This window comes from Oncorhynchus mykiss, chromosome 19 (genome assembly GCF_013265735.2).
Source record: "Oncorhynchus mykiss isolate Arlee chromosome 19, USDA_OmykA_1.1, whole genome shotgun sequence".
In the NCBI taxonomy this organism is placed as follows: domain Eukaryota; kingdom Metazoa; phylum Chordata; class Actinopteri; order Salmoniformes; family Salmonidae; genus Oncorhynchus; species Oncorhynchus mykiss.
In genome coordinates, this window is record NC_048583.1 from 9,785,132 (window position 1) to 9,808,885 (window position 23,754).

The window sequence follows — 23,754 nt, forward strand, 5'->3', positions numbered from 1 at the left end:
ATCACTGTGCAGACCTGAATCCTTTATGTCATCTTGTTACCTACTGCTCTCTCGCCATAATAAAAATAATTCTGCAGAAGATACAGTACTACTGTCACAACCTCAGCCTGTGTATATTGTAATATATGTGTGTGTGTCTCTGCTACATTCACCCAGCCCTCAGAGTCAATGGGCTGGAAAGTCAGGGAGTGTGCCTGCTGTCTACCTTGGCAACTGGGCCCAGCACTGTGGAAACATGGCAGGCAAGGTGTTTACAGCACAGGAGGAGCAGAGTAGACAGCACTGCAGCATGTGCTTCACCAGAACCAGGTGTGGATCGTATTACCTGCCTTCCAGGAAGCATTCCCCTCACAATATTTAAAATACTGATAGGCTGGATTAAGTTTTCCCATATGAAATTAACCTAATGATGTGCCAATCAACTGAAATACTAATGGGTTAAGGCCGGATGAGGTGTTCCTATATGAAATTAACCTAATGAGGTGCCAATCAACTGAAATACTAATGGGTTAAGGCCGGATGAGGTGTTCCAATCAACTGAAATACTAATGGGTTAAGGACGGATGAGGTCTTCAGTAGGTTAATTTCATATAGGATGTGCCAATCAACTGAATACTAATGAGTTAAGGACGGATGAGGTGTTCCTATATGAAATTAACCTAATGATGTGCCAATCAACTGAATACTAATGGGTTAAGGACGGATGAGGTGATCCTATATGAAATTAACCTAATGATGTGCCAATCAACTGAAATACTAATGGGTTAAGGACGGATGAGGTGATCCTATATGAAATTAACCTAATGATGTGCCAATCAACTGAATACTAATGGGTTAAGGACGGATGAGGTGATCCTATATGAAATTAACCTAATGATGTGCCAATCAACTGAAATACTAATGGGTTAAGGACGGATGAGGTGTTCCTATATGAAATTAACCTAATGATGTGCCAATCAACTGAATACTAATGGGTTAAGGACGGATGAGGTGTTCCTATATGAAATTAACCTAATGATGTGCCAATCAACTGAATACTAATGGGTTAAGGACGGATGAGGTGTTCCTATATGAAATTAACCTAATGATGTGCCAATCAACTGAATACTAATGGGTTAAGGACGGATGAGGTGTTCCTATATGAAATTAACCTAATGATGTGCCAATCAACTGAATACTAATGAGTTAAGGACGGATGAGGTGTTCCAATCAACTGAATACTAATGGGTTAAGGACGGATGAGGTGTTCCTATATGAAATTAACCTAATGATGTGCCAATCAACTGAATACTAATGAGTTAAGGACGGATGAGGGGATCCTATATGAAATTAACCTAATGATGTGCCAATCAACTGAATACTAATGAGTTAAGGACGGATGAGGTGATCCTATATGAAATTAACCTAATGATGTGCCAATCAACTGAAAATATGTGAGGCATGAAGGGTGTGGTATTCTAAAGAATCTGTGCAGGCCAATACTGTAAACTAAACAATAATATATACAGTGGGGAGAACAAGTATTTGATAACTTGCAAAATCGGCAGTGTTTCCTACTTACAAAGCATGTAGAGGTCTGTAATTTTTATCATAGGTACACTTCAACTGTGAGAGACGGAATCTAAAACAAAAATCCAGAAAATCACATTGTATGATTTTTAAGTAATTAATTAGCATTCTATTGCATGACAAGTATTTGATCATCTACCAACCAGTTAGAATTCCGTCTCTCACAGACCTGTTCGTTTTTCTTTAAGAAGCCCTCCTGTTCTCCACTCATTACCTGTATCTGTTTGAACTCGTTACCTGTATAAAAGACACCTGTCCACACATTCAATCAAACAGACTCCAACCTCTCCACAATGGCCAAGATCAGTCAGCTGTGTAAGGACATCAGGGATAAAATTGTAGACCTGCACAAGGCTGGGATGGGCTACAGGACAATAGGCAAGCAGCTTGGTGAGAAGGCAACAACTGTTGGCGCAATTATTAGAAAATGGAAGAAGTTCAATCACCCTCGGTCTGGGGCTCCATGCAAGATCTCACCTCGTGGGGCATCAATGATCATGAGGAAGGTGAGGGATCAGCCCAGAACTACACGACAGGACCTGGTCAATGACCTGAAGAGAGCTGGGACCACAGTCTCAAAGAAAACCATTAGTAACACACTACGCCGTCATGGATTAAAATCCTGCAGCGCACGCAAGGTCCCCCTGCTCAAGCCAGCGCATGTCCAGGCCCATCTGAAGTTTGCCAATGACCATCTGGATGATCCAGAGGAGGAATGGGAGAAGGTCATGTGGTCTGATGAGACAAAAATAGAGCTTTTTGGTCTAAACTCCACTGGCCATGTTTGGAGGAAGAAGAAGGATGAGTACAACCCCAAGAACACCATCCCAACCGTGAAGCATGGAGGTGGAAACATCATTCTTTGGGGATGCTTTTCTGCAAAGGGGACAGGACGACTGCACAGTATTGAGGGGAGGATGGATGGGGCCATGTATTGCGAGATCTTGGCCAACAACCTCCTTCCCTCAGTAAGAGCATTGAAGATGGGTCGTGGCTGGGTCTTCCAGCATGACAACGACCCGAAACACACAGCCAGGGCAACTAAGGAGTGGCTCCGTAAGAAGCATCTCAAGGTCCTGGAGTGGCCTAGCCAGTCTCCAAACCTGAACCCAATAGAAAATCTTTGAAGGGAGCTGGAAGTCCGTATTGCCCAGCAACAGCCCAGAAACCTGAAGGATCTGGAGAAGGTCTGTATGGAGGAGTGGGCCAAAATCACTGCTGCAGTATGTGAAAACCTGGTCAGGAAACGTATGATCTCTGTAATTGCAAACAAACGTTTCTGTACCAAATATTAAGTTCTGCTTTTGATGTATCAAATTCTTATGTCATGCAATAAAATGCAAATGAATTACTTAAAAATCATACAGTGATTTTCTGGATTTTTGTTTTAGATTCCGTCTCACAGTTGAAGTGTACCTATGATAAATTACAGACCTCTACATGCTTTGTAAGTAGGAAAACCTGCAAAATTGGCAAATACTTGTTTTCCCCACTGTGTGTGTGTGTGTGTGTGTGTGTGTGTGTGTGTGTGTGTGTGTGTGTGTGTGTATATATATATATATATAAATAAAATGGGAGGGTCTAGTATCTTACCAAACAAGGAAGAAACAAGGAAACAATGGTGCAGTTAATCAAAAAACTTAAACTTTATGCAGAGGCCAGACACAAACAACGGCACTGTTCAAATTAGGGGTCTAGATCTGGATGTTATTGTGACTTGTCCGAAAAGGAACAAAAAAAAAATGCAACTTAAATTCAATATTGCAAAAGCTAAATATTTTTAATTCTTTCCCTAGTAAATGCGATAGAAACTCCATATTGCAAATTTTGAAGTACTGTAGTCTTTCTCTTTAGCCAGCCATCCTAACTGATATGCTCAATAGGAAAACAGAGCACATGAATTTGGATTTCAGGCTATTTTCTCCTAGCTTATAATGTTACTAAAGCGCTTCACACCAAAACTGTGAAATTCATTAGAGCTATGAAGTGAAATACATTTTTACATCTCATTCTTCAAACACAAAAAGTTTGAAAGCGGAACCCAGATGGATGGTCAATATTTCTTATATCAACAATTATGGTCAAATGTCTCTATTCAGAATCAGTATGTATTCACACAAAGAATTCACTTTGGCATAAGGCTAATGTAATATGTATAGAATCAATAGGCAAAAATATGAGGAAACTTAAGTCTTTAAAATAACAGGCAGAAACCAGCCCTGTGGGTTTATAGAGCTACTTTAGTAGTTCAGTTGGTTTAAATGTTGGTTTAAAAAGTTCAGCTACTTCTAAAGTTAACACCACTATTGAAATTACATAAAATACTGTTGAAGTGAAATGAAAAATTCCTCGTTTTCATCAATGAAACAGATTTAGTCAAAGTGTATAGTAAGTATTCACAAGTATTCCTACAAGCTGTACAGATTTATATTTTATTTATTTCAATGTGGCTCATAAATTGATAAGTTACAACAATCACACAGAGAAGCTGGGCGTCAGGTCACTTGCCAAAAGTTGCAAAAATATCTCTTTTCAATCTTTTTCTATCAGCGAACGTTGCAGCATATTGCAGAGCAGTACTGTAGCTGAGGGGTCAAGCTCATATTGGAAACAGTTATGATAGAACACTGACTGAACTGGTGCCAAGAGGGAGAGTGTATACACAGATACATTTGGGGGGGGGGGGGTCATCGAGTACGCTGAGCCTCAAGGACCCTTACAGGTCTTCAACTGGTGGTCTACAGTGCAGTTACCATGGTACCGAAAGAGGCGGTCAAAGAGGGCATCCGTTCGTCCGACTGCGTGGTGTCCGTACATTCGTCCGTCTTCGCCACCCGTTATTTTCTCTAATTCTGCTCGTTCCTCTGAGTGGAGACACTGTGTGGTAGAGTCGAGACTAAGCCTGGTTATTGAATCAATAACTGCATAGGCCTAACATGGCGCTACTGTAGCAGAAACAAAAAGGCCTGAAATGCATGAAGAAGTGTCTCTCTGCTGTTTATGTGGTAGAAGATGGCAGAGATGAACACACTGCAAATTTCTTTGGGGAGGGGGGGGGGGGGGATCTTTGTCACCATCTTGTAATAAAATGAACTAAACATTAAAATGGATGACGCGATCGAGGGATGAAGGGAGGGGTGGAGTAAAGAAGAAGGTAGCATGGTGGGTTGGAGTGATAGAGAGCAATCCATCTCGGTCCATTCTTCCATTTTTCTAATAGTGTATTAGAACAACATGGCTAATGCAGCAATGTCTTTGTTGCCTCGAGTCTGCCACATTTCCATCCCTCTAGAACTCTCTAGTCATTGTTATCTTCATCCTCATCATCATCGTCGTCATCTTCACCGAATTGGTCCCGGGCGTCTAGCTCATCTTCGTCTTCATCAATCTGTGAGGAGAGGGTCACATTCTAACTTGGGCACATGGAGTACAGGGACAGTAGGGCTAGCTGGTTAGGACGACAAGTTATGTCCTCATTCAACTACTACACAGGTAGAATGACTCATCACAGCTCTCCAGGAAACCAGCCCTACATGTAACAATGAAATATTAAATATTAGCGTCATCTAAATCCTCAGCATCCAACTAACCTAACATGACCATCTACCTCCACTAAAACAATAATAATAACAAACCTTTGAACCTCTGAGGTGGAGGATCTTCCTCCGTAGTTTAAGAACACGGTCTAGATCTACAATAGGAACAGATAGTTTCTCTTACCGTCTCTCCCAGGTCTCTGAGACGTTGCTTGAGGTTGAGGATCTTCTGGTCCTGGTCGGCCAGCAGCATGAGGAGGTCGTCCTGTTCCTTCTTGGACTCCTGCACCTCCTGCTGCAGCTTGGTCTTCTCCGTCTGCTCGATGGCCACCGTGCTCTGGGCCGACGCCAACTGCTGCTCCAGCCCCGCATGGCCCTCCCTCAGGCCCCGACACTCCTCCTGGAGGGGGAGAAGAGAGCGAGGTGAGAGAGAGGTAGGACAGCTAACAAGGAAGGGCATGGCTTCAGCATGGCTGTCTGACCAAAAACATTAATAATTCAACTGCATCAGATGTTTTTTTTCTTCACTAGCATTAGAGAGAGGAAGGGCATGCCACATACACGAAGGTCATACTTAAGATGTTGAATAATTGAGCGGTTTCACAACGTCTCAGCCCACATTTGGCTGGTAACAGTCAGGAGGCAGTTACTAATGGGCTTGATATCACAGGCAGCCCAATTCTGATCTTTGTCGCACTAATTGATCTTTTGACCAATCAGATCAGCTCTGAAGAAGATCTGATGTGATTGGTCAAAAGACCAATTAGTGGAAAAAAGATCAGAATGAGTGTAAAGCAGCCCTGGAGTCAGGCTAACATGAGACGTTTATTCAGCGAGGTGAAACTTGCAGAATGTTAAAGATAGAAATGCAATGTAAGTATAGAGCTGACATGTGATTATTACTATTATTTGACCATGCTGGTCATTTATGACCATTTGAACATCTTGGCCATGTTCTGTTATAATCTCCACCCGGCACAGCCAGAAGAGGACTGGCCACCCCTCATAGCCTGGTTCCTCTCTAGGTTTCTTCCTAGGTTTTGGCCTTTCTAGGGAGTTTTTCCTAGCCACCGTGCTTCTACACCTACATTGCTTGCTATTGGGGTTTTTAGGCTGGGTTTCTGTACAGCACTTTGAGATATCAGTTGATGTACGAAGGGCTATATAAATACATTTGATTTGACATGACCCTCTAGTCTACAAAACAGACAATCAGGTTGTTCTATACCCCTCAAACTCAACTCTGGACCTTGAAGCCAGTTCCACTGCATTTGTTTCATTGTTCCCCTCTAATCAGGGGCTGATTTAGACCTGGGACACCAATTAATTATCAGGTAGAACAGAAAACCAGCAGGTTCAGGATCTTGTAGGGTAAGAGTCTAGTACCCCTGTTCAATACATTTGTATCTGAACGCTGCTCACTTCTGAACAGACAGCAGCTACCTACAGAGATGTGAGGTTGTGACAGTGCAGTACCTTAAGTCTCTCTGCCTCTGTGGTCTGAGCAGCCAGCCTGCTCTCCAGTTCAGATACTGTAACTGTGTCTGCCGAGCTCTCACTGCTGGAGGCCGGGGCCGAGGACTGAGAGAGGGGAAAGAGAGAGAGAGATAGAGACTATTTACCTCTCTGTACTAAGTGCAGTGGTCACAACATATACATTAATGCATGGGAAATATGCATGGAAAAATACAACAGTTGGGGTAAAGTGTGAAAGGCCATGTTTGTATGTAACAGCCTTAAGACGTCTCAAGACACGGTGATGGCTGGTTCTGAGTACTCACCACTGCCTCAGCTCTCCTGATGAGCTCCAGTCTCTCTGTCTGCAGCTGGCTGATCTCTGCACACTGAGCCTGGACACGACTCCTCAACGACTCCACCTCCTGGTGGGAACAACCAGCAGTAACTCCATCATCAGTATAATATCTCTATACTCATGTCTGTTCTACACATGTTCTGTCTGTGGTTGGGTCTTACCCCGAGAAGCTCTGTGTTGTCAGACCCTCCCGCTCCACCTTCTGCTGTCTGTGCTGCTGCTGCCGCCCCGCACCTCTACAAGACATCACAACCATTACAACTATTAGAACAGGAAGTGGTCAACGGCTGAGACGTCCCATCTGAAATGATGAAGCAGCACTCGGGTATCATCAACCACCATTCAGATCTACTAACACACAAAATATAATTTATCAGTCTGTCATTCTTCAGGTCCAGCTTGTCCGATTCCAGTAACATCCATGACACATGACATTTACACAGAACTCTTATCAACACAGGGAGGGATAAACTAAATACATTTTTCTGATATGTGATTCACCCCCCCAAACACACACCAGTGTGTTGATGAGTGAGTCCTTGTCGCTGAGCTGTGTGTGTTGTAGTGTGTGTTGTCTGCGGAGCTCCTCCACCTCCTCTCTGAGCTGGCTCAGCTCCTCTGAGTGGAGCCCGTTAACGTGAGCTCCCTCTCCCTGGCTGGAGGACAGACCCTGGCTGTCTTTACCTGGACACAACACAGTCAGTCATTATCACATCTACAATCCTATTTATAAATCAACAAGTGCAGTCGCCATTATAGACCATTATAGACTGTGTCAATTCCATATGAACAATTCCATGTGTCTAACCCCCCCAAATCATTACCAATTTAGCCAAGCACGATGTTGCTCTCTTGTTTCCCAATGGATCGAGGCACGCTTTTTTTGCTGTGTAATACCAGGGTATCCTACAGTACCTAGTTTCAGCTTGAGGATGTTGTACTGGTCTTTGTGTTGCTGGATCTGGGACTGCTGCTGTGTGATCTGATTCTGCATCTGTTCACTGTTCAGAGACAGGGTGGAAACCTGCTCCCTCAGCTCCTGGATCTGGGTGTCCTGGTTGAGAGATGACAGACACTTCTTTAATGACTATAGAGACATTGGCCAAAACACACAAGTAGACCTTTTAGGGTAACGGGATCGGTCGGTTGAATATTGTATGAAATGGGTTGTGTGGTTGTGGCCCGGCGAGTGTACCTTACTGAAATAGTTTTCCATTAAAAATGGACAAAAATAGCTTTTTAGCAAAAAAAAAAAAGAAAAGATTTCTCAAGCAAGAATTTAGCGAGGACTGTCTGGGAGTAGTCCGAATGTGGTTTGGAAAACTGAAAACTAGCTGTTATTGGCAGAGAGGTTTGGAACTCTGTTATTGGTCTATTAAACAATATAAGTTACCGCCTGGTGATGTCACCAGGCAAGCCAAAACTACCGCCCATGCAAAGCTGCTGATTAGAAGGTCCTGTTCAGAGTGTATTTTTCAACCGGAAACTATCAGGAAATAACACTGATCAAATGTTCACACACTTTTACAGTGTTAGTTTCATCAGATGTCGTAAAATATGATATAAAACACAGGGGAAAAAATGCCTTTTGAATGCAAGCAGCCTTTTAACTGAGTGTAGAGGGTGTATATAAACTTGTGATGCTTGAAAGCATGGAGAGTTGGTTTCTGATGTGTGTGTGTGTGTGTGTAGAAAGTCAGTATGAGGGTTTGCGGACAGGCTAGAATGAAAGGCGGCCGGTGTGTGGGACAGAAAATATATGTAGGGTTCAAAAAGTACTTAAAACCATGACAAGGAATAACCCAAGGAGGGTTTATAGTAGGATTCATTTAATCCATGCTCAAAAGAATACAAAAAGTGAAAGCGCTAATGAAGATGTAAAAAACAGGGCACACGTTTCAGCCTAATGCTTAATAGTGTGAGGCCAGTTACCTGATCTCTGATGAGATCTTTGTACTGGATGACGATGCTGTCGTGTTGCTCCAGAGTCTTCTTCACCTCCTCCTCCTTCTTCTCCTCCTCGCTGGTCTTGTGGACCGCTTTCGTTATCACGCCTGTGGACGGACACACACACACAATTAACAGGGGTAAAACCAGCCAAGAGAAGAGCAAAGAAGACACCAACACAAACAGAGTTTTGATTTGTGGTTCTGGTTGTACTTGGCTTAGAGTCAAATCAAAGTTTATTGGTTGGGTACACAGATTTGATATGGTATAATGGAGGTTACTTATGCCAACCTTCCAGTTCTTTGACCAGCTTGGTGAACTCGTGGTCAAACAGCATCTGTTCAGGGGAGGGGAAGACGGGCTGGGGCTTCTGTGCAGCGCGGGAGTACAGCTCGTGTTTAGTGACGAAGCCCAGCTTCTCCACAAAGTTCTCCTTCCCAATGCGCTTCTCGATCAGCTGCTTCAGCTTCTCTCTGGGGGAGGACAAGACAGGCAGGGTTAGCATTAAGGGAAGGAAAAGGGGGAAACCTAGTCAGTTGCACAACTGAACGCATTCAACAGACATGCGTCTTCCGCATTTAACCCAACCCCTCTGAATCTGGCAGCTCATAGTTCTTGTTCTCATTGTAGTGGCATCGCTGTGTGCTGTAACTGCTGGTGTAGAAAGGCTGTGTGTATGAGACAACCGGGCTCAAATAGGGTTTGGACTTTTGAAGCTATTATAATACTGGTTTCAAGTTCAATCAAACAAGCATTTGAAAATAAGTTTTGAACCTGGGCCTAGTATGAAAGGGTACGCGTTAATATTTGGGTAGAAGATGTCATACTTGATGTAGTTTTAACTGCGGTTATGAGAGGTATGAGAGTGAGAGGATGCATTAGTATGAGGGTTAGAACGTTCTACTTGGTGTAGTTATTATGAGGGTCATAGTTAGATGTCCTACTTGGTGTAGTTATTATGAGGGTCATAGTTAGATGTCCTACTTGGTGTAGTTATTATGAGAGCCATAATTAGATGTTCTACTTGGTGTAGTTATTATGAGGGTTGTAGTTAGATATAACTACACCAAGTAGTACAAGGGTCGCAGTTAGATGTCCTACTTGGTGTAGTTATTATGAGGGTTGTAGTTAGATGTCCTACTTGGTGTAGTTCTCCAGAGAGTTGTCGTTGTAGTAGATGCAGATACCCAGTAGGAGGGCACAAAGGCCCTGCACCAGCCTCTCATCCTCCCCCAGGTTCTCGGAGATCTGACCTGTCAGCTACAGGGCATCAGGGGTCAAGGATCACAGCAAGATAGGGGATTTAATGGCAACAAGGCCTTTCTCAAGACAATTTTCAATTACACAATGCACTGGTGCATACATTGGCATCCACTGTGCAGTGTTGATCTCTCTTATTCTCTTAGCAACAAGACATAGGGCCTCAGGAACTTCCATGCAATAATGTATGCAATATCCAACACTATCCTGTATGTGGGGAACGAACACAGAGAGGAGTTGGTTATAGGACAGACTGCACTAACAAGCTAACAGTAGATATTCCAGCCATCTGAGTAAAAGGAAGTGCAATAGAACAGTGATGTGGAGCTAGTTGGTTTGTTGAAGGAGGATACGAAGGGGACGTTCTCCTGGTTGTGCAGGAAGTGTGTGACAGCGATGGGACAGTTACTGATCCAGGTACACAGCAGCATGAGGAGACCGACCCGCGTCTGCACTTTACTGCCCTGTGGATGAGACGCGCGCACACACACACACATACAAAGTCTTAAGAAACACACTCACAAATATAGCGCCGTCACATCAGCATAGGGGTGAGTAAAAGGTATTGAACATTGTGTACAGAGCCTGATGATGGCCTGGGATCCAGGACTTCAACCCCTCAGCAAAACAAGACTGATGTAAGGTTTAGTCTAGTGCTGGACCACATCCTGGTCTCTGTGTCAGAACAGAACTCCTCCTATACATGGAGAGTAAGTTCATTTAGCTGGGTTCAATTCAAACGCCTGTCCCCCCACATTATAACGAGGGATGTCTTATTTTTCCTGTTTAAGACAACTTGTCATTGCATCTCCTTCTGCCCAATTAAATCTCCTGAATATCTCCGGAAGACACGTTTGATTTAAACCAACCAAATAAACAGCATTTTAAGGGCGAACAAAATGAATTGATATTTCTAAACTCTTCCCAACTGGAACATTTAAGGTTGAATAGGAACTTTATAATATAACTTGATGTCATGGAGACTGACATTAGGAATACTGTGTGCTGGTAGCTACAATAAAAATGATATTTTGTTGGCACATGGTGAACTTTTGAATTGTATTTTTCCCTTTTGAGTTCTGTTGGGAAAAACAACATTGTATCTAGCAGTTACACAGGAAATACCATGTTATAAATGTTTCAAGAGTACCACGTTAGTGACTTCAATGCAGACCGTTAGTAATTAATAAAGTTATTCAGATACAACAAAGGAACTACATCTAAATATGAACATTATTAATAAACCAGGGTTAGCTTAGGTCAAACATGCAGTGAATTTTATAGGATGACCCGAGTTAGTTCAGATCCTGTTAAAAACAACATTTTCAGGAGCCTTAAGTGTTCAACAATATGCTGTTACTGTAGCAACGGCCTTGGTTACCATCACTACCTGCACCACAAAAGGATGATGAAACTCCTCTGCAGCTTAGCTAAGCAGGTGATACAACAGGACTGATGAAAATGTTACTGCATGGAAGGAATATAATAGCATATTGGCACATTCGTCATCCTCTACACAATCCACAAGAGCCCAAATCTAACTATTTAGGCATTCACATACAAAAATAACTAAGATATCAAGCTGAGACACGGCTGCTAAATGTAGCTGACAACACATGCAAAGCTAAAGCCTCTGTGTAGTGAGTCTTTAGGAGTGGCGACCACAAAGAGAAACGGATGATAATAAAGTGGCTTTACAGTCCCCATGCATGGTCATGGGAATAAGAAGAAAGGCTGCTGGCGTAATGATATGCAGTGAGTGATGGGCACTATTGAGTTACCACACGTAAACTGCATAGTTCAGGCATGTTTGTGTGCCAAAAGGCACCATATTCCCTATACAGTGCACTACTTTTGACCAGAGCCCTGGGCTGTGTACTATAAAAGGAAAAGCGTGCCATTTGGGAGGCAATGCAGACCTCTCCTGTTGTGAGGGCGATGAAGGGTGTGAGAAAGGAAAGAGGGTTCATTCCAAATGGAGGTCAGTAAGTGACAATAAATAGTAAAGATGACATGGAAAATCAAACCATAAGGAAAATCACCTTTTCAGATTTCGCCTCCAATGGGGACGTAATGCAAAAAACACCAAATGTTTGAGAAAGGGGGGGCGGGAGGAGAAAAAAAAGGGGGAACACAAACGATCACAATAGTTAATTGGAGAATCTTTGGCCCCGGGTGAAACGGTAAGTTTTATAACGGATAGTGCTGCCACCTAGAGTACAGGAGGAGAAATAGCAGTGGTGAAAATAATAATGCCAGTAACCCCTCTCACAAGAGATCAATAGCGGAACAGACAGAGTACCAGTGGTTGCTGCATCCTTCCAGGACAGTCAAGTCCCCATAGAACGGACACAGCAAGGGGGTCAAGGGTCAAAGCATGGGATTATGGGAGTTGGGGGGGGGGTCAGTACCAGTATAGAACTCGACAAACACGGGTGAGATAGGCAGAGGGCTTTAGGCACGAAAACAAAACAGGGAAGCCAAAACGTAACCCCCAACGTAAGGAGCATATAGGAGGATCCTGCTGATGCCAAAGCAAAACCATGACAGACAGGTGCTGCCCACACCCCAGATACTCACCCTCCGGTTGATCTTATCCCCCTGCAAAACCACAACAACCTTACGTGACACTTGGCAACTTCAAACACAAGCAACAGGTTGACTGTCTGAGAACCACTCCCCACTACTCCCCACTACTGTGGTCAAATGACAGCCTATTCAAAGGTAGTGTACTGTAAAGGGAATAGGGTGCCATTTGGGAGCCATAACATGACAAAGGTGACCTGAAAACCTGGAGTGACAAATGATCAACTATTTGAATCTAAGGCAATACTTTCAAACCAGACAGAGACACCTTTCAATACCAGACAGAGACACCTTTCAATACCAGACAGAGACACCTTTCAAACCAGACAGAGACACCTTTCAAACCAGACAGAGACACCTTTCAATACCAGACAGAGACACCTTTCAATACCATACAGAGACACCTTTCAACCAGACAGAGACACCTTTCAATACCAGACAGAGACACCTTTCAACCATAAAGAGACACCTTTCAATACCAGACAGAGACACCTTTCAAACCAGACAGAGACACCTTTCAAACCACCCTCTCTGTTGCTTATGTTTCACTAATAAGACTTTCAAAATGGCACTTTTAGTTTTCAAACTAATATTTCAGCTACAACTCTCCCGCTATGGTGCTAACCCTTTGGTCCAGTCTGACCGCTCCCCCCGCGTAGCATGTTAGCCTGTCTATCTGTGTGGTGTACCTGTGAGAGGATGTTGGTGCACTGCTGCAGCAGGGAAACGGGGGGCTTGCCCAGGCTGGTGGCCAGCTGCACCCGGAGGAGCTGCTCTTTCTGGGTCAGGTTGTCCTGCAGGGCGTGGGCCAGGGCCACTGCAGCACACCAGTTAGACAGGGAGTCAGCCGAGAACAGGCCCCCACACAGCAGCTGGCCCGCCGAGATGGAGTTGGCTGAGGAGGGAGAGAGCCGGAGGGAGAGAGCCGGAGGGAGAGAGCCGGAGGGAGAGAGCCGGAGGGAGAGAGCCGGAGGGAGAGAGCCGGAGGGAGAGAGCCGGAGGGAGGGGGAATAAAGCAATAGATATATGTAGATCATTTATGCCTCAGTTCCATTATATTTTTCCACTAGAGAATAATAAGCAAATAACCTACAGTATATTAGTCATAAGTAACATTTTATTACATGCAATCTACAGTTGTACAGTGTGGTCATAACCTTGTAATAACACACTCAGTATGGAGGTTCAGTGTAACTGAACTGACCGTCAATGGTGGAGGGCAGGAGGGTGGCTACGATCTCCCCCTGGCCCTTCTGGTTCTTGTAGAGAAAACACTGGAAGCAGTAGAGAACGGCACAGCGCAGCACGAACGGCTGCCTCTCGTTGACCATGGACATCAGCAGCACCACTATGGCAGGTCTGGAATCAGGGGATAAGGGTTTTTAGAGATTACCTTCACTCGGTGGCTGTGCTACAACTGATTACAGTCCTCTGTCTGGGGGAACTCACCTTGGGGGGTTGGAGGGAGCGTTGACAGATGCAAAGTAGTCCTGGTTGATCTGTGAGCCGCGGATCACCTCCGATACAGTGTTGATGGTCTGAAAGGAGAAAGACAGAGTGACATAGTGGTACAAACACAAAGCACGCATCAGTATGAACAACAGTAACCACTGATCTAACACAATAAGTAGAAAGAAAGAAAAGAAAGGCTTTTTGGTCCACTCCAACAGTCTTCTACGTTACCTCAGTGAGTATGTCAGCAGGCACGCCAGTGGCCATGAGGATGGTGCAGAGCTGCTGCAGCAGGCCACACTGGTACATTGACTTCTGACAACTACTGGTGGCTCCAGGAGAGTTGACCGGGGAGACCATGACTCGCACCAACTGGACCAGAGAAGAGATGGAGAGATGAGACGCAGTGCTACGGTGAACATACTCTACACCACAACCAATCCTGGCCATGCGTGGCACAATGTACTGCACAGACCCTAATAGTTGAGCATAACGGACCATCACACTGCTCTGTCAACTGCTCAGGGCTCAAAACTCCCATTCTCCCTGAATTACTGTGGTGTGTCCTACCTGCAGCATGAGGTGGAGGTTGGTGACCTTCTGGGCGGACCAGCCAGAGTTGTCGTCTCCCACCTCGAACCAGGGCTCAAAACTCCCATTCTCCCTGAATTACATGTAACACCAGGACTGTGGTGTGTCCTACCTGCAGCATGAGGTGGAGGTTGGTGACCTTCTGGGCGGACCAGCCAGAGTTGTCGTCTCCCACCTCGAACCAGGGCTTCATCCTCTGGATGTAGGAGCCCTCCTTGAAGAAGTTCTGGTTGGAGCTGTTGTTCTTCAGCAGGTTGACGAGCAGCAGGAGACAGTCCTCCACTACGATACCTGGACAGAGACAAGATGGAGGGTGGACTTCTGTCAAGAAATGGGTGAAGATTTTTTATTTTATCGCTTAAAATTGTGTTTATTAAGAAATGGATTCATTGCCAATTTTCTAGAGTGCAAGTATGGAGAGTGGATGTTGGCCAGTGTGAGTGAACTGAAATGTCATTTTAAAATCAAATCAAATGTAATTTATTTGGAAATGGATTCATTGATTGCCAATTAGCTTGAGTGTATATATGGCACTACTCCTCCATTCGACTTTACCTCCATCACTGCTGCCCTCCTCTGTTATGATATCTAGGAGACGCTCGAAAGCGTTCTCAAACGCCACGATCTTCTGGATGGCCGCATTGCCTTTGGTCAGCTGCTGCAGCAACAGGAGACCCTGAGGGAATACGATCAAAGTAGCTCATATATCCAGAAAAACAGAAACAACAAGCCAAGGTATAAGACCAGCTAGTATGATTTTGGGACGGTTTCCCAGAAACAAGACGCGCTTTTTTAGTCGAAGACTTCATCCGTGTCTGGGAAACCGGACCAAAGTCTTGTATCAGCAGAAAGATAAGATAGCAGATTGTAGCTTGTTCCTGTGGCTTTACGGTATTACTACTAAAGACCATCTGAAGCAGCAGTCAATAGGAGTAGTACTCACATCATTACGGATGACTTCTCTGGAGTCAGCTAATAGGTCCATCAGTCTAGAAACACCTGCAGGGGAGAGAGACGGACCATTAACAAAATACAACTCAGAGACCAGCCAGGCAAATCAGTCAGAAAATAACTCTAAATTAGCATACTTGACCATTAGTAGTCATATGCTCTAGGGAAGAAAATAGACAAGACTAACACTTCTTGTCATACTACTTCACCAGTGAGAGAGAAAAAAATGTTGAGAGGATAAATCAAACCACAACAGCTGATTTTGGGTCAGTTGTTGGTGTGGGCTGATGTCAGACAATTTAGCAGCAGCTGATTCCAGGTCATTTGTTAAAGGACTCACCCATAGGGCTGACCAGGATGACGCCCTGGACCTGGTTACACTGGTTCTTCAACAGAGCGGTGAGCAGCTTCACTCCTGGCCACCGCACGTGGAAGTCAAACTCCTGAAACAGGCAGGAAGTCAGTGTCACAGGCAGGGAATCAGTGTCACAGGCAGGGAATCAGTGTCACAGGCACGGAATCAGTGTCACAGGCAGGGAATCAGTGTCACAGGCAGGGAATCAGTGTCACAGGCAGGGAATCAGTGTCACATGCAGGGAATCAGTGTCACATGCAGGGAATCAGTGTCACATGCAGGGAATCAGGGTCACAGGCAGGGAATCAGGGTCACAGGCAGGGAATCAGTGTCACAGGCAGGGAATCAGTGTCACAGGCATGGTGGGAAATAAACCACACCCTTGTAATCCTGTATATAAACAGTACAGATTTGAGGCTTATGCTTATATTCTTAAATCTGAAACCAGCTGGTCTGAAAACCACCATGCACAATGGGTCTCCAGGTCTGGTTAACACTGAGACCATGGGTTAGAGACTACTAGCTTTCATAAAAGACACAATGTAGATGTTTGGGTCTCTGGTCTGTTTACCTCTAACAGAGTCAGTAGTAGTGTCACGTTCTCAGAGTCACCGAGGAACTTGTCAGTGAACAGGACTCCCAGGTCTTCCTCCTGCTTCTGGGCGTTCTCATCTGAAAAGGTCAAAGGTCACAAGGTTTAAAGACCTCTGGGTGTGCCATGTTAGGCAGGTAGTTGCCCCGAGACATGGCTACTATTAGCGAGAGGGGAGGTGTTAGGGCACGGTGAATTGGTTCACATCCAGTCTAAAAGCACACAAAAGTACTGGAGCATCGTATTATAGACAACACACTCAATTATCTAGGGTTCTAGGCTAAATATAATATTTCACATCAACAACAACCAGATGAGACGTTCTGCAATACTAGAATAACCTCACCACAGTGAACATGGTTTCAAATGTACAACTGTGAGGAAGAGGATGCTTTGGGAATCTAACATTCCTCTTTTGGAATCAAAACTTCTTCGTCCCAACATCCCGTGCAGAGTGATTTGCGTTTGACTAGATATGCTAATTGCGAGGAAAACAAGAAGAGCAATGGGAAGAGAAACACTGCAGGACAGGAGAGAGGCTGAGGTAGGAGTGGTATTAGTGACATGTTATTACCACCCAGTCATTACTATATTAAACCATACTTCCCAGTCCAACACATTTTAGTGAGGTTAGTTCAGTTGACTAGTAAGAGTCACCACACCATGGGGGCTAGTTAGTCTACAGAGCTAGTACTGACCAGACACAGGCACGTTCTTATGCTTCCCTGAGACTGGGATAGGGGGTGCGGCCGCCATGTCTGTAAGAAGGGGGGAGTGCAAGAGATTGAAGCCCCATCCAAGTCAGATGATTCGACTCGTACACAATACATAAATATATCCCTAGTGTTTGTTAATGGGTTCTGCCAAAGCACTGCATTTCAGACTAACAACCTACTGTGCACCACAGGAGAGCTAGAAATCAAAACAACCCGCGGAGAAGAACGATGCATATCATTTACAAGAAGCGTCGCTAGTGGTTAGGGGGGGGACGTCATGCACAAACAAGAGTTTTACCTTCAGATTCGTCTGTAGAGTTATAACATGAAAGAGAAGAGAGAGATGACAATCTTTACATACATAGCAATTAACATCGAGAGAGAGAGAAATGGGGCGAGTGTGGAAGAGGGCGACAGGGTCCATTTTGATTTGAAGTCCAATTAATTGGCAGTAATTGAACTCAATTACACATGCTATTGTTACTAGGACAGGGCTTGCTTGTTGTCATTCAAAAGCATTTTTCCCAAAAAGGAAGATTGTTTTTAACTGCATGTTCAAAAACAGAGGCTCCGCTCTATAACAAAATACTAAATTATTGACAGTTCTGGGGCCTGTTCACAACCCTCTGTGGAAGAGGACTAGGTTTTTAACACCTAAACACCTTGTTCCTCCTCTTCATCGTTGCAGATGATATTATAGAGTGTGTCCAAAGCGTAGCCAAGGATTTCAGAGTCCGACCTGCAGAAAATGGGAGGGGTAGGATATCAACACAACAAGCACTGCTTTCGTCCCCTAAGTCCCTGAAATATTAAGTACTCTTAGCAACGACCGAGCACCATGCAAAACGCTGGCCTTAAATCACCCCACCACACTATTACAATGTGCTAGAGAGCAGCGGAGGGCAAGGGATCAGTATAAAGCTCTTAATCATAAAACCACACACACACACACACAAAAAAACATACCTGTCAGTTTGCAGTATGTGAACCAGGTGGTCCATAGCCTGAGTGCCAACTTCCAAGCGATATTTCTACAAATCAAAACCAACAGTCAAGTCAGGAGAACATTAAGTGATTGTTTCCCCCTGGGCAGCCCTTGGATCAGAGAGGATGTGACTTTTTGCTTTAACTCGAAGCTATGCCTGTTTTGCCCCCGTGCTCCCCCTAACTGTTGATATGCCGCCCGTGTCTGCATGAACAATACACGTTTTGGCTCCACACATGACCTTAGGCATAAGTATAATACATTCTGAAAGCAGAGTTAAATAACAGAACAGTGGTTTGCTTTGTGACATCTCTGATCTGATAAGACAAACCTGTGTGATTAGTTACCCCTCAACGTTGAGTACAACCTACTGGGGCCAAACAGAGCTAATGCAATTCAACAACTCCCAGCTCTAGCTGGTCTGTTTCTCTGGCTAGCGTTGTTTTTCCCTGGTCTGTGTGTGACCCCATACCCCTAAACCCCTTATTCATGCCTGATAAACTCATTACTCATGGTTGACGAGGCAGCTAGTGGCCAGTCAGTCAGTTATGGCCGAGAGGTCTCTAGACCTTTAATACAGTAGAGAGTAGGGACTGAGGGAATGAGTCAGGTTTTCAGCAAGGCTGCATGTCAATAATTGCCTTCTTTTCCTCAACATTGCTTTTTATTTTTTTTAAGAGAACTGGACCAGTGAACACAAGGAGCCAACCAATAGGTACTCTCCTTATTCATTGGTTGCACATTTCGTCACAATACTGTTTGGAACGTTCATTTTACATTTGATGAAATAGTCATTAGCCCCCGTTCAGAAAGACTACCATCTGTCAGGCATCAATATGCTGCGGCATCTGTAGAATGTTGATAACAATGGCAACGATGCGACCAAGTGACAGAGGTGCAACCCATGAATTCCTACATTACCTTCCCCAGTCTTTCTTTCCTGATCAGTGTATGGAGGAAAGGTGGCAAAATAATGAGGTGATTTAAGAGGATTGAGACAGGGCCCATCCCAGACTATTTAGATAGAGCCTGAGGATGAGTACACAGAGTGGGGGTGATAAGGGGATGTGTCCCTGCTCACAAGATAACGAACATCAAAAGAGAACTCTAGCGATGTTCACTTAAAACAATGCACAGGAGAAAAGCTCATATTTAGATAAGGCCTAGGCTCATCATAAACGGTCTCTGCAGCCTCAATGCTTTAACACGTATTTATCAATAATGAGTAACAATTATCAGTGTAACAATGGTACAATCATGACACAACAATAGTGCATCAGTGTAACTATAGAGATTAACCTAATGCAATTGTCTCCTACCTTTGAGAGCGATTTAAGGGCTCGGACAGCGTCCCTGCGGTCCTCCAGGAGTGTGGAGGAGGCCACACGGTCACACAGCTTATGGATCTGTGGTTCAATCAAAATAATTCATGGTTAATACAACATGTTAAGGGAAAGGATCTACAGCTGCACCATGGAGAGCATCCTGACTGGTTGCATCACCACTTGGTATGGCAACTGCTCAGCCTCCGACCGCAAGGCACTACAGAGGGTAGTGCGAACGGCCCAGTACATCACTGGGGCCAAGCTTCCTGCCCTCCAGGACCTCTATACCAGGCAGTGTCAGAGGAAGGCCCTAAAAATGGTTAAAGACTCCAGACACCCTAGTCAGACTGTTCTCTCTGCTACCGCACGGCAAGCGGTACCGGAGCACCAAGTCTAGGTCCAAGAGGCTTCTAAACAGCTTCTACCCCCAAGCCATAAGACTGCTGAACATCTAGTCAAATGGCTACCCAGACTATTTGCATTGCCCCCCCCACTCTTTACGCCACTGCTACTCTCTGTTGTCATCTATGCATAGTCACTTTAATAACTCTACCTACATGTACATACTACCTCAACTAACCGGTGCTCCTGCACATTGACTCTGTATCGGTATCCCTCTGTATATAGTCTCGCTATTGTTATTTTACTGCTGCTCTTTAATTACTTGTTACTTTAATCTCTTATTCTAATCCTGATTTTATGAGCCCCTAACCAACAACTGCATTGTTGGTTAGGGGCTCATAAGTAAGCATTTCACTGTAAGGTCTACTACACCTGTTGTATTCAGCGCATGTGACTGATACAAATTGATGGGGATACCTAGTCAGTTGCACAAGTGAATCCATTCATTTAACCCAACTACTCTGAATAAGAGAGGTGCGGGGGGCTGGCATAGTCGACATCCACATCATCGGCAGCAGAGTAGCAGTTGTTGGAAGTTAACTGCCAGGTTAGAACTGCAGATTTTTCCACCTTGCTGGCAAAAAAACAGCGACCTTTTGCTTACTGGCCCAACGCTCTTAACTACTAGGCTACCTACCATCCCCTGTAACCACGTACTGATACATAGACTTACATCCACTGCAGATTCAGCCAAAGTTCAGCCAAATCAAATGTTATTTGTCACATGCTTCGTAAACAACAGGTGTAGACTAACAGTGAAGTGCTTACTTACGGGCCCTTCCCAACAATGTAGAGAGAAAGAAAATAGAAAAGCAATAACAAGTAATAATAAATACACAATGAGTAGCGATAACTTGGCTCTACACACGGGGTACCAGTATCTAGTCGATGTGCAGGGGTACGAGGTAATTAAGGTAGATATGTACATATACCTAGGAATATAGAGACTAGGTAATAGGATAGCAATGTGTGTGAGGAGTCAAGAAGAGTTAGTGCAAAAAGGGTCAATGCAGATAGTCCGGGAAGCTATTGGGTTAACTATTTAGAAGTCTTATGGCTTGAGGGTAGAAGCTGGTCAGTGTCCTGTTGGTTCCAGACTTGGTGCATCGGCACCGCTTGCCGTGCGGTAGAACAATCTATGACTTAGGTGGCTGGAGTGGAGTCTGACAATTTTTAGGGCCTTCCTGTGACACCGCCTGGTATAGAGGTCCTGGATGGCAGGGAGCTCGGCCCTAGTGATTTACTGGGCTGTACGCACTACCCTCTGTAGCGCTTTGCGGTCAGATGCCAAGCAGTTGCCATACCAGGCGGTGAGGCAGCCAGTCAAGATGCTCTCAATGGTGCAACTTTGAGCATGAGGGCCCATGCCAAATCTTATCAGCTTCCTGAGGGCGAAGAGGCATTGTTGTTCCATCATGACTGTTGGTGTGTTTGGACCATGATAGATCCTTACTGATGTGGACTCCGACGAACTTGAAGCTCTCGACCCACTCCACCTCAGCCCTGTTGATGTGAACTGGGCGTGTGTTCTTTTGATAGCAGCCTGAGATATGTCACACACATTCTCTTGTTTGGTGAAGGGACTTAAATATATCAAGGTCAAGCAGCCCCTCCCATTCTGTCATCACAAAAGGAATGCCAGCAGAGATCCATTCACAAACAATGGATTCACGTGGAATTTGGCTGTGTTTTTGGTTTGTGAACTGCAATCCAAGTAGCCATATAGTCTCACCCAGATGACAGTAAACAGTTGGATGTATGCAAAGTATGTAAACTATCACATACGAAGACATCTGCTCATTTAGTGGCAGCAGGTCATGTCAATCTTTTTCTTCCCAAAAAACGCTGATAGCTCAAGAATATGAGCAGGCTACACACGTTCAATTGTTGTCCTGTGCCAATTGGGCTAACCAGCTTAGCTAGCAAACTCTGCAGAAATGTTTGCGTCAATCACTGTATTGATTGACACATTATGTCTGTGCTCGTGAGGCTGGTTGTATAGTGCACTGTTACAAGGCCTACACCGGTCTTTCAGCCTGGAAAACGTGAAAGTGAACTAATTTGCCTGTCTAGCAACTATTAACTACACACACTTATCCTAAGATTCGGTCCACCAGGTTGTGTGTGTGTGACATTAGCTAACTTGTTAGCCTAACATGCTAGACGAGTTTCGTTTCTCACCGTCTCTGCTCCAGTCGGCTGTGGCCCCGCGGGTTGTCCACCCATCACTCCCCTGAAAAAATTCATTGTCATCGACGTCCTCTTGGAAATTTGTTCGCAATTCCAACGGTCTAAAATAAACTTTGAAAGGGTATGGGCCTTGTGTAATAATGTAAACGAGTCTAAATGTTGATTTTTACACTGTACACAACCTCCTGGACCGACCCCGGAACTTGAGTGACATTTAGCCAATGCGCAAGCGCCGAGACGTGGCGCTACGTGGCTGATCAGAGGACAACTGCCTAATTTTTTAAAGGGAAATGAGATTCTACCACACCGCCACTTGTTTGTAAAATGTGTGTATTCTATACACGATTATTTTCAAAACATTCACATTAATTAAAAGAGAGATACGTAAAGAAACAAATAAGGTATCAAACATGCCCTTCTTTCCATGCAAAATAATTCACAAATCAAGAAAATAGAAGATTCATGCATCTGTATTTTTTTCTTCTCCATGTTCATTTTTGAACACAATGGTCTGCTTATATAACGAGTGTAGCCTGCTTATATTATCTGCTTATATAATTTCCATTTAACCTAGATGCTGTCCACAATAGGCACCCGCTGAACACTGGGACCTGTTTGGTATGCAACCCATGTTGCATCTGATGGCCTTTCTCTCAGACACTCTCTCTTTCTCTCTCACACACATCAGAGAGAGAGAGGGAGATAGAGTTGACCTTTAAATTTTGATACATTTCCCCAAACCAGATCCTACTTATCATTTGAGCTTACTTATCACAATCTCTTTTGCACAATATAATGATGGAACTGTCCAAAATCACATACACACACACACATGTCAGAGAGAGAGAGTGAGATAGAGCTTACCTTTTTATTTAGACAAATTGCCCCAGACCAGACACGACTTATCAGTTGAGCTTACTTATCACAATCTCTTTTGCACAATATAATGATGGAACTGTCTGGTAGCTATGAGTTTGAGTCAGGTGTTATTGTACTCTGAGGGTAATTATAACATGTTAATACACATCTGTTCCAGCCAGACACCTGGATAAAAAATCTAAATGTGCAGAAATATCAAAGTAATTATAGAGGGCGCTGAGACAGACAGATCCACTCCTTGTCTTAAAAGGCCTCTGTACAGATCTCAGCGTGTTCCTTTCACAATGGAAGTCAAACTAACAGAAGCAGGGATTTTCTCTCTCCTTCTTACTCTCCAGGTATTTTCTGCAGGTAATTTTTATTTTATTTTTTCCAAATCATCTAATTGCTGGGGATTTAAATATCTAACATGAAATATCAGAGATCTTCTCTTCAAAAGGCTATGATGACGTAGTGTCATATATTTTTGGAGGAAATGGAGTGAAAATATATATGTTTTAAAATATGAAGAGTTTTTGCCATTTGAAATGATAGTGATGATCAGGACATTCAGGGGCGATTTCAGATTAAGCCTAGTACTGGACTAAAAAGCACTTTCTATGGAG

General features: G+C 44.1%; 1 protein-coding gene across 9 annotated transcripts; it reads right to left on the minus strand.

Annotated features, from left to right (window-relative positions):
• Positions 1–3,191: 3,191 nt before the first annotated feature.
• On the minus strand, positions 3,192–22,506 carry LOC110514522 (general vesicular transport factor p115-like). 9 transcript variants are annotated; one of them, XM_036954188.1, is made up of 28 exons: positions 22,262–22,506; positions 19,673–19,759; positions 18,335–18,399; positions 18,031–18,107; positions 17,667–17,678; positions 17,351–17,410; positions 16,632–16,732; positions 16,046–16,148; positions 15,698–15,753; positions 15,310–15,430; positions 14,930–15,045; positions 14,734–14,796; positions 14,395–14,535; positions 14,161–14,249; positions 13,916–14,070; positions 13,401–13,606; positions 12,706–12,726; positions 10,479–10,589; positions 10,007–10,125; positions 9,157–9,338; positions 8,851–8,972; positions 7,834–7,972; positions 7,436–7,602; positions 7,080–7,154; positions 6,887–6,985; positions 6,582–6,686; positions 5,290–5,505; positions 3,192–4,957 (listed from the first exon to the last, which is right to left on the minus strand). In XM_036954188.1, the coding sequence occupies exons 1-28, from the start codon at positions 22,331–22,333 to the stop codon at positions 4,868–4,870; spliced, it is 2,970 nt and encodes a 989-aa protein (XP_036810083.1). In that variant the 5' UTR covers positions 22,334–22,506; the 3' UTR covers positions 3,192–4,867. The 9 variants fall into 9 exon arrangements, with proteins under 9 accessions (XP_036810083.1, XP_036810084.1, XP_036810087.1 ...); XM_036954189.1 differs by lacking the exons at positions 12,706–12,726; positions 14,734–14,796 and adding an exon at positions 12,168–12,182 and having other exon boundaries at positions 14,867–15,045; XM_036954192.1 differs by lacking the exon at positions 14,734–14,796 and having other exon boundaries at positions 6,582–6,659; positions 14,867–15,045.
• Between the last annotated feature and the right edge of the window lie 1,248 nt (positions 22,507–23,754).

What these genes read in the sequence shown, in the direction of transcription:
- LOC110514522 (XM_036954188.1), bottom strand. Translation starts at nt 22,333, where the DNA reads ATGACAATGAATTTTTTCAGGGGAGTGATGGGTGGACAACCCGCGGGG. An exon ending in AAGATCTCATCAGAGATCAG is followed by an intron (nt 7,973 to 8,850) that starts GTAACTGGCCTC and finishes TCTCTCAACCAG; the next exon opens with GACACCCAGATCCAGGAGCT. An exon ending in TCAGAGACCTGGGAGAGACG is followed by an intron (nt 4,958 to 5,289) that starts GTAAGAGAAACT and finishes CTCTCCTCACAG; the next exon opens with ATTGATGAAGACGAAGATGA.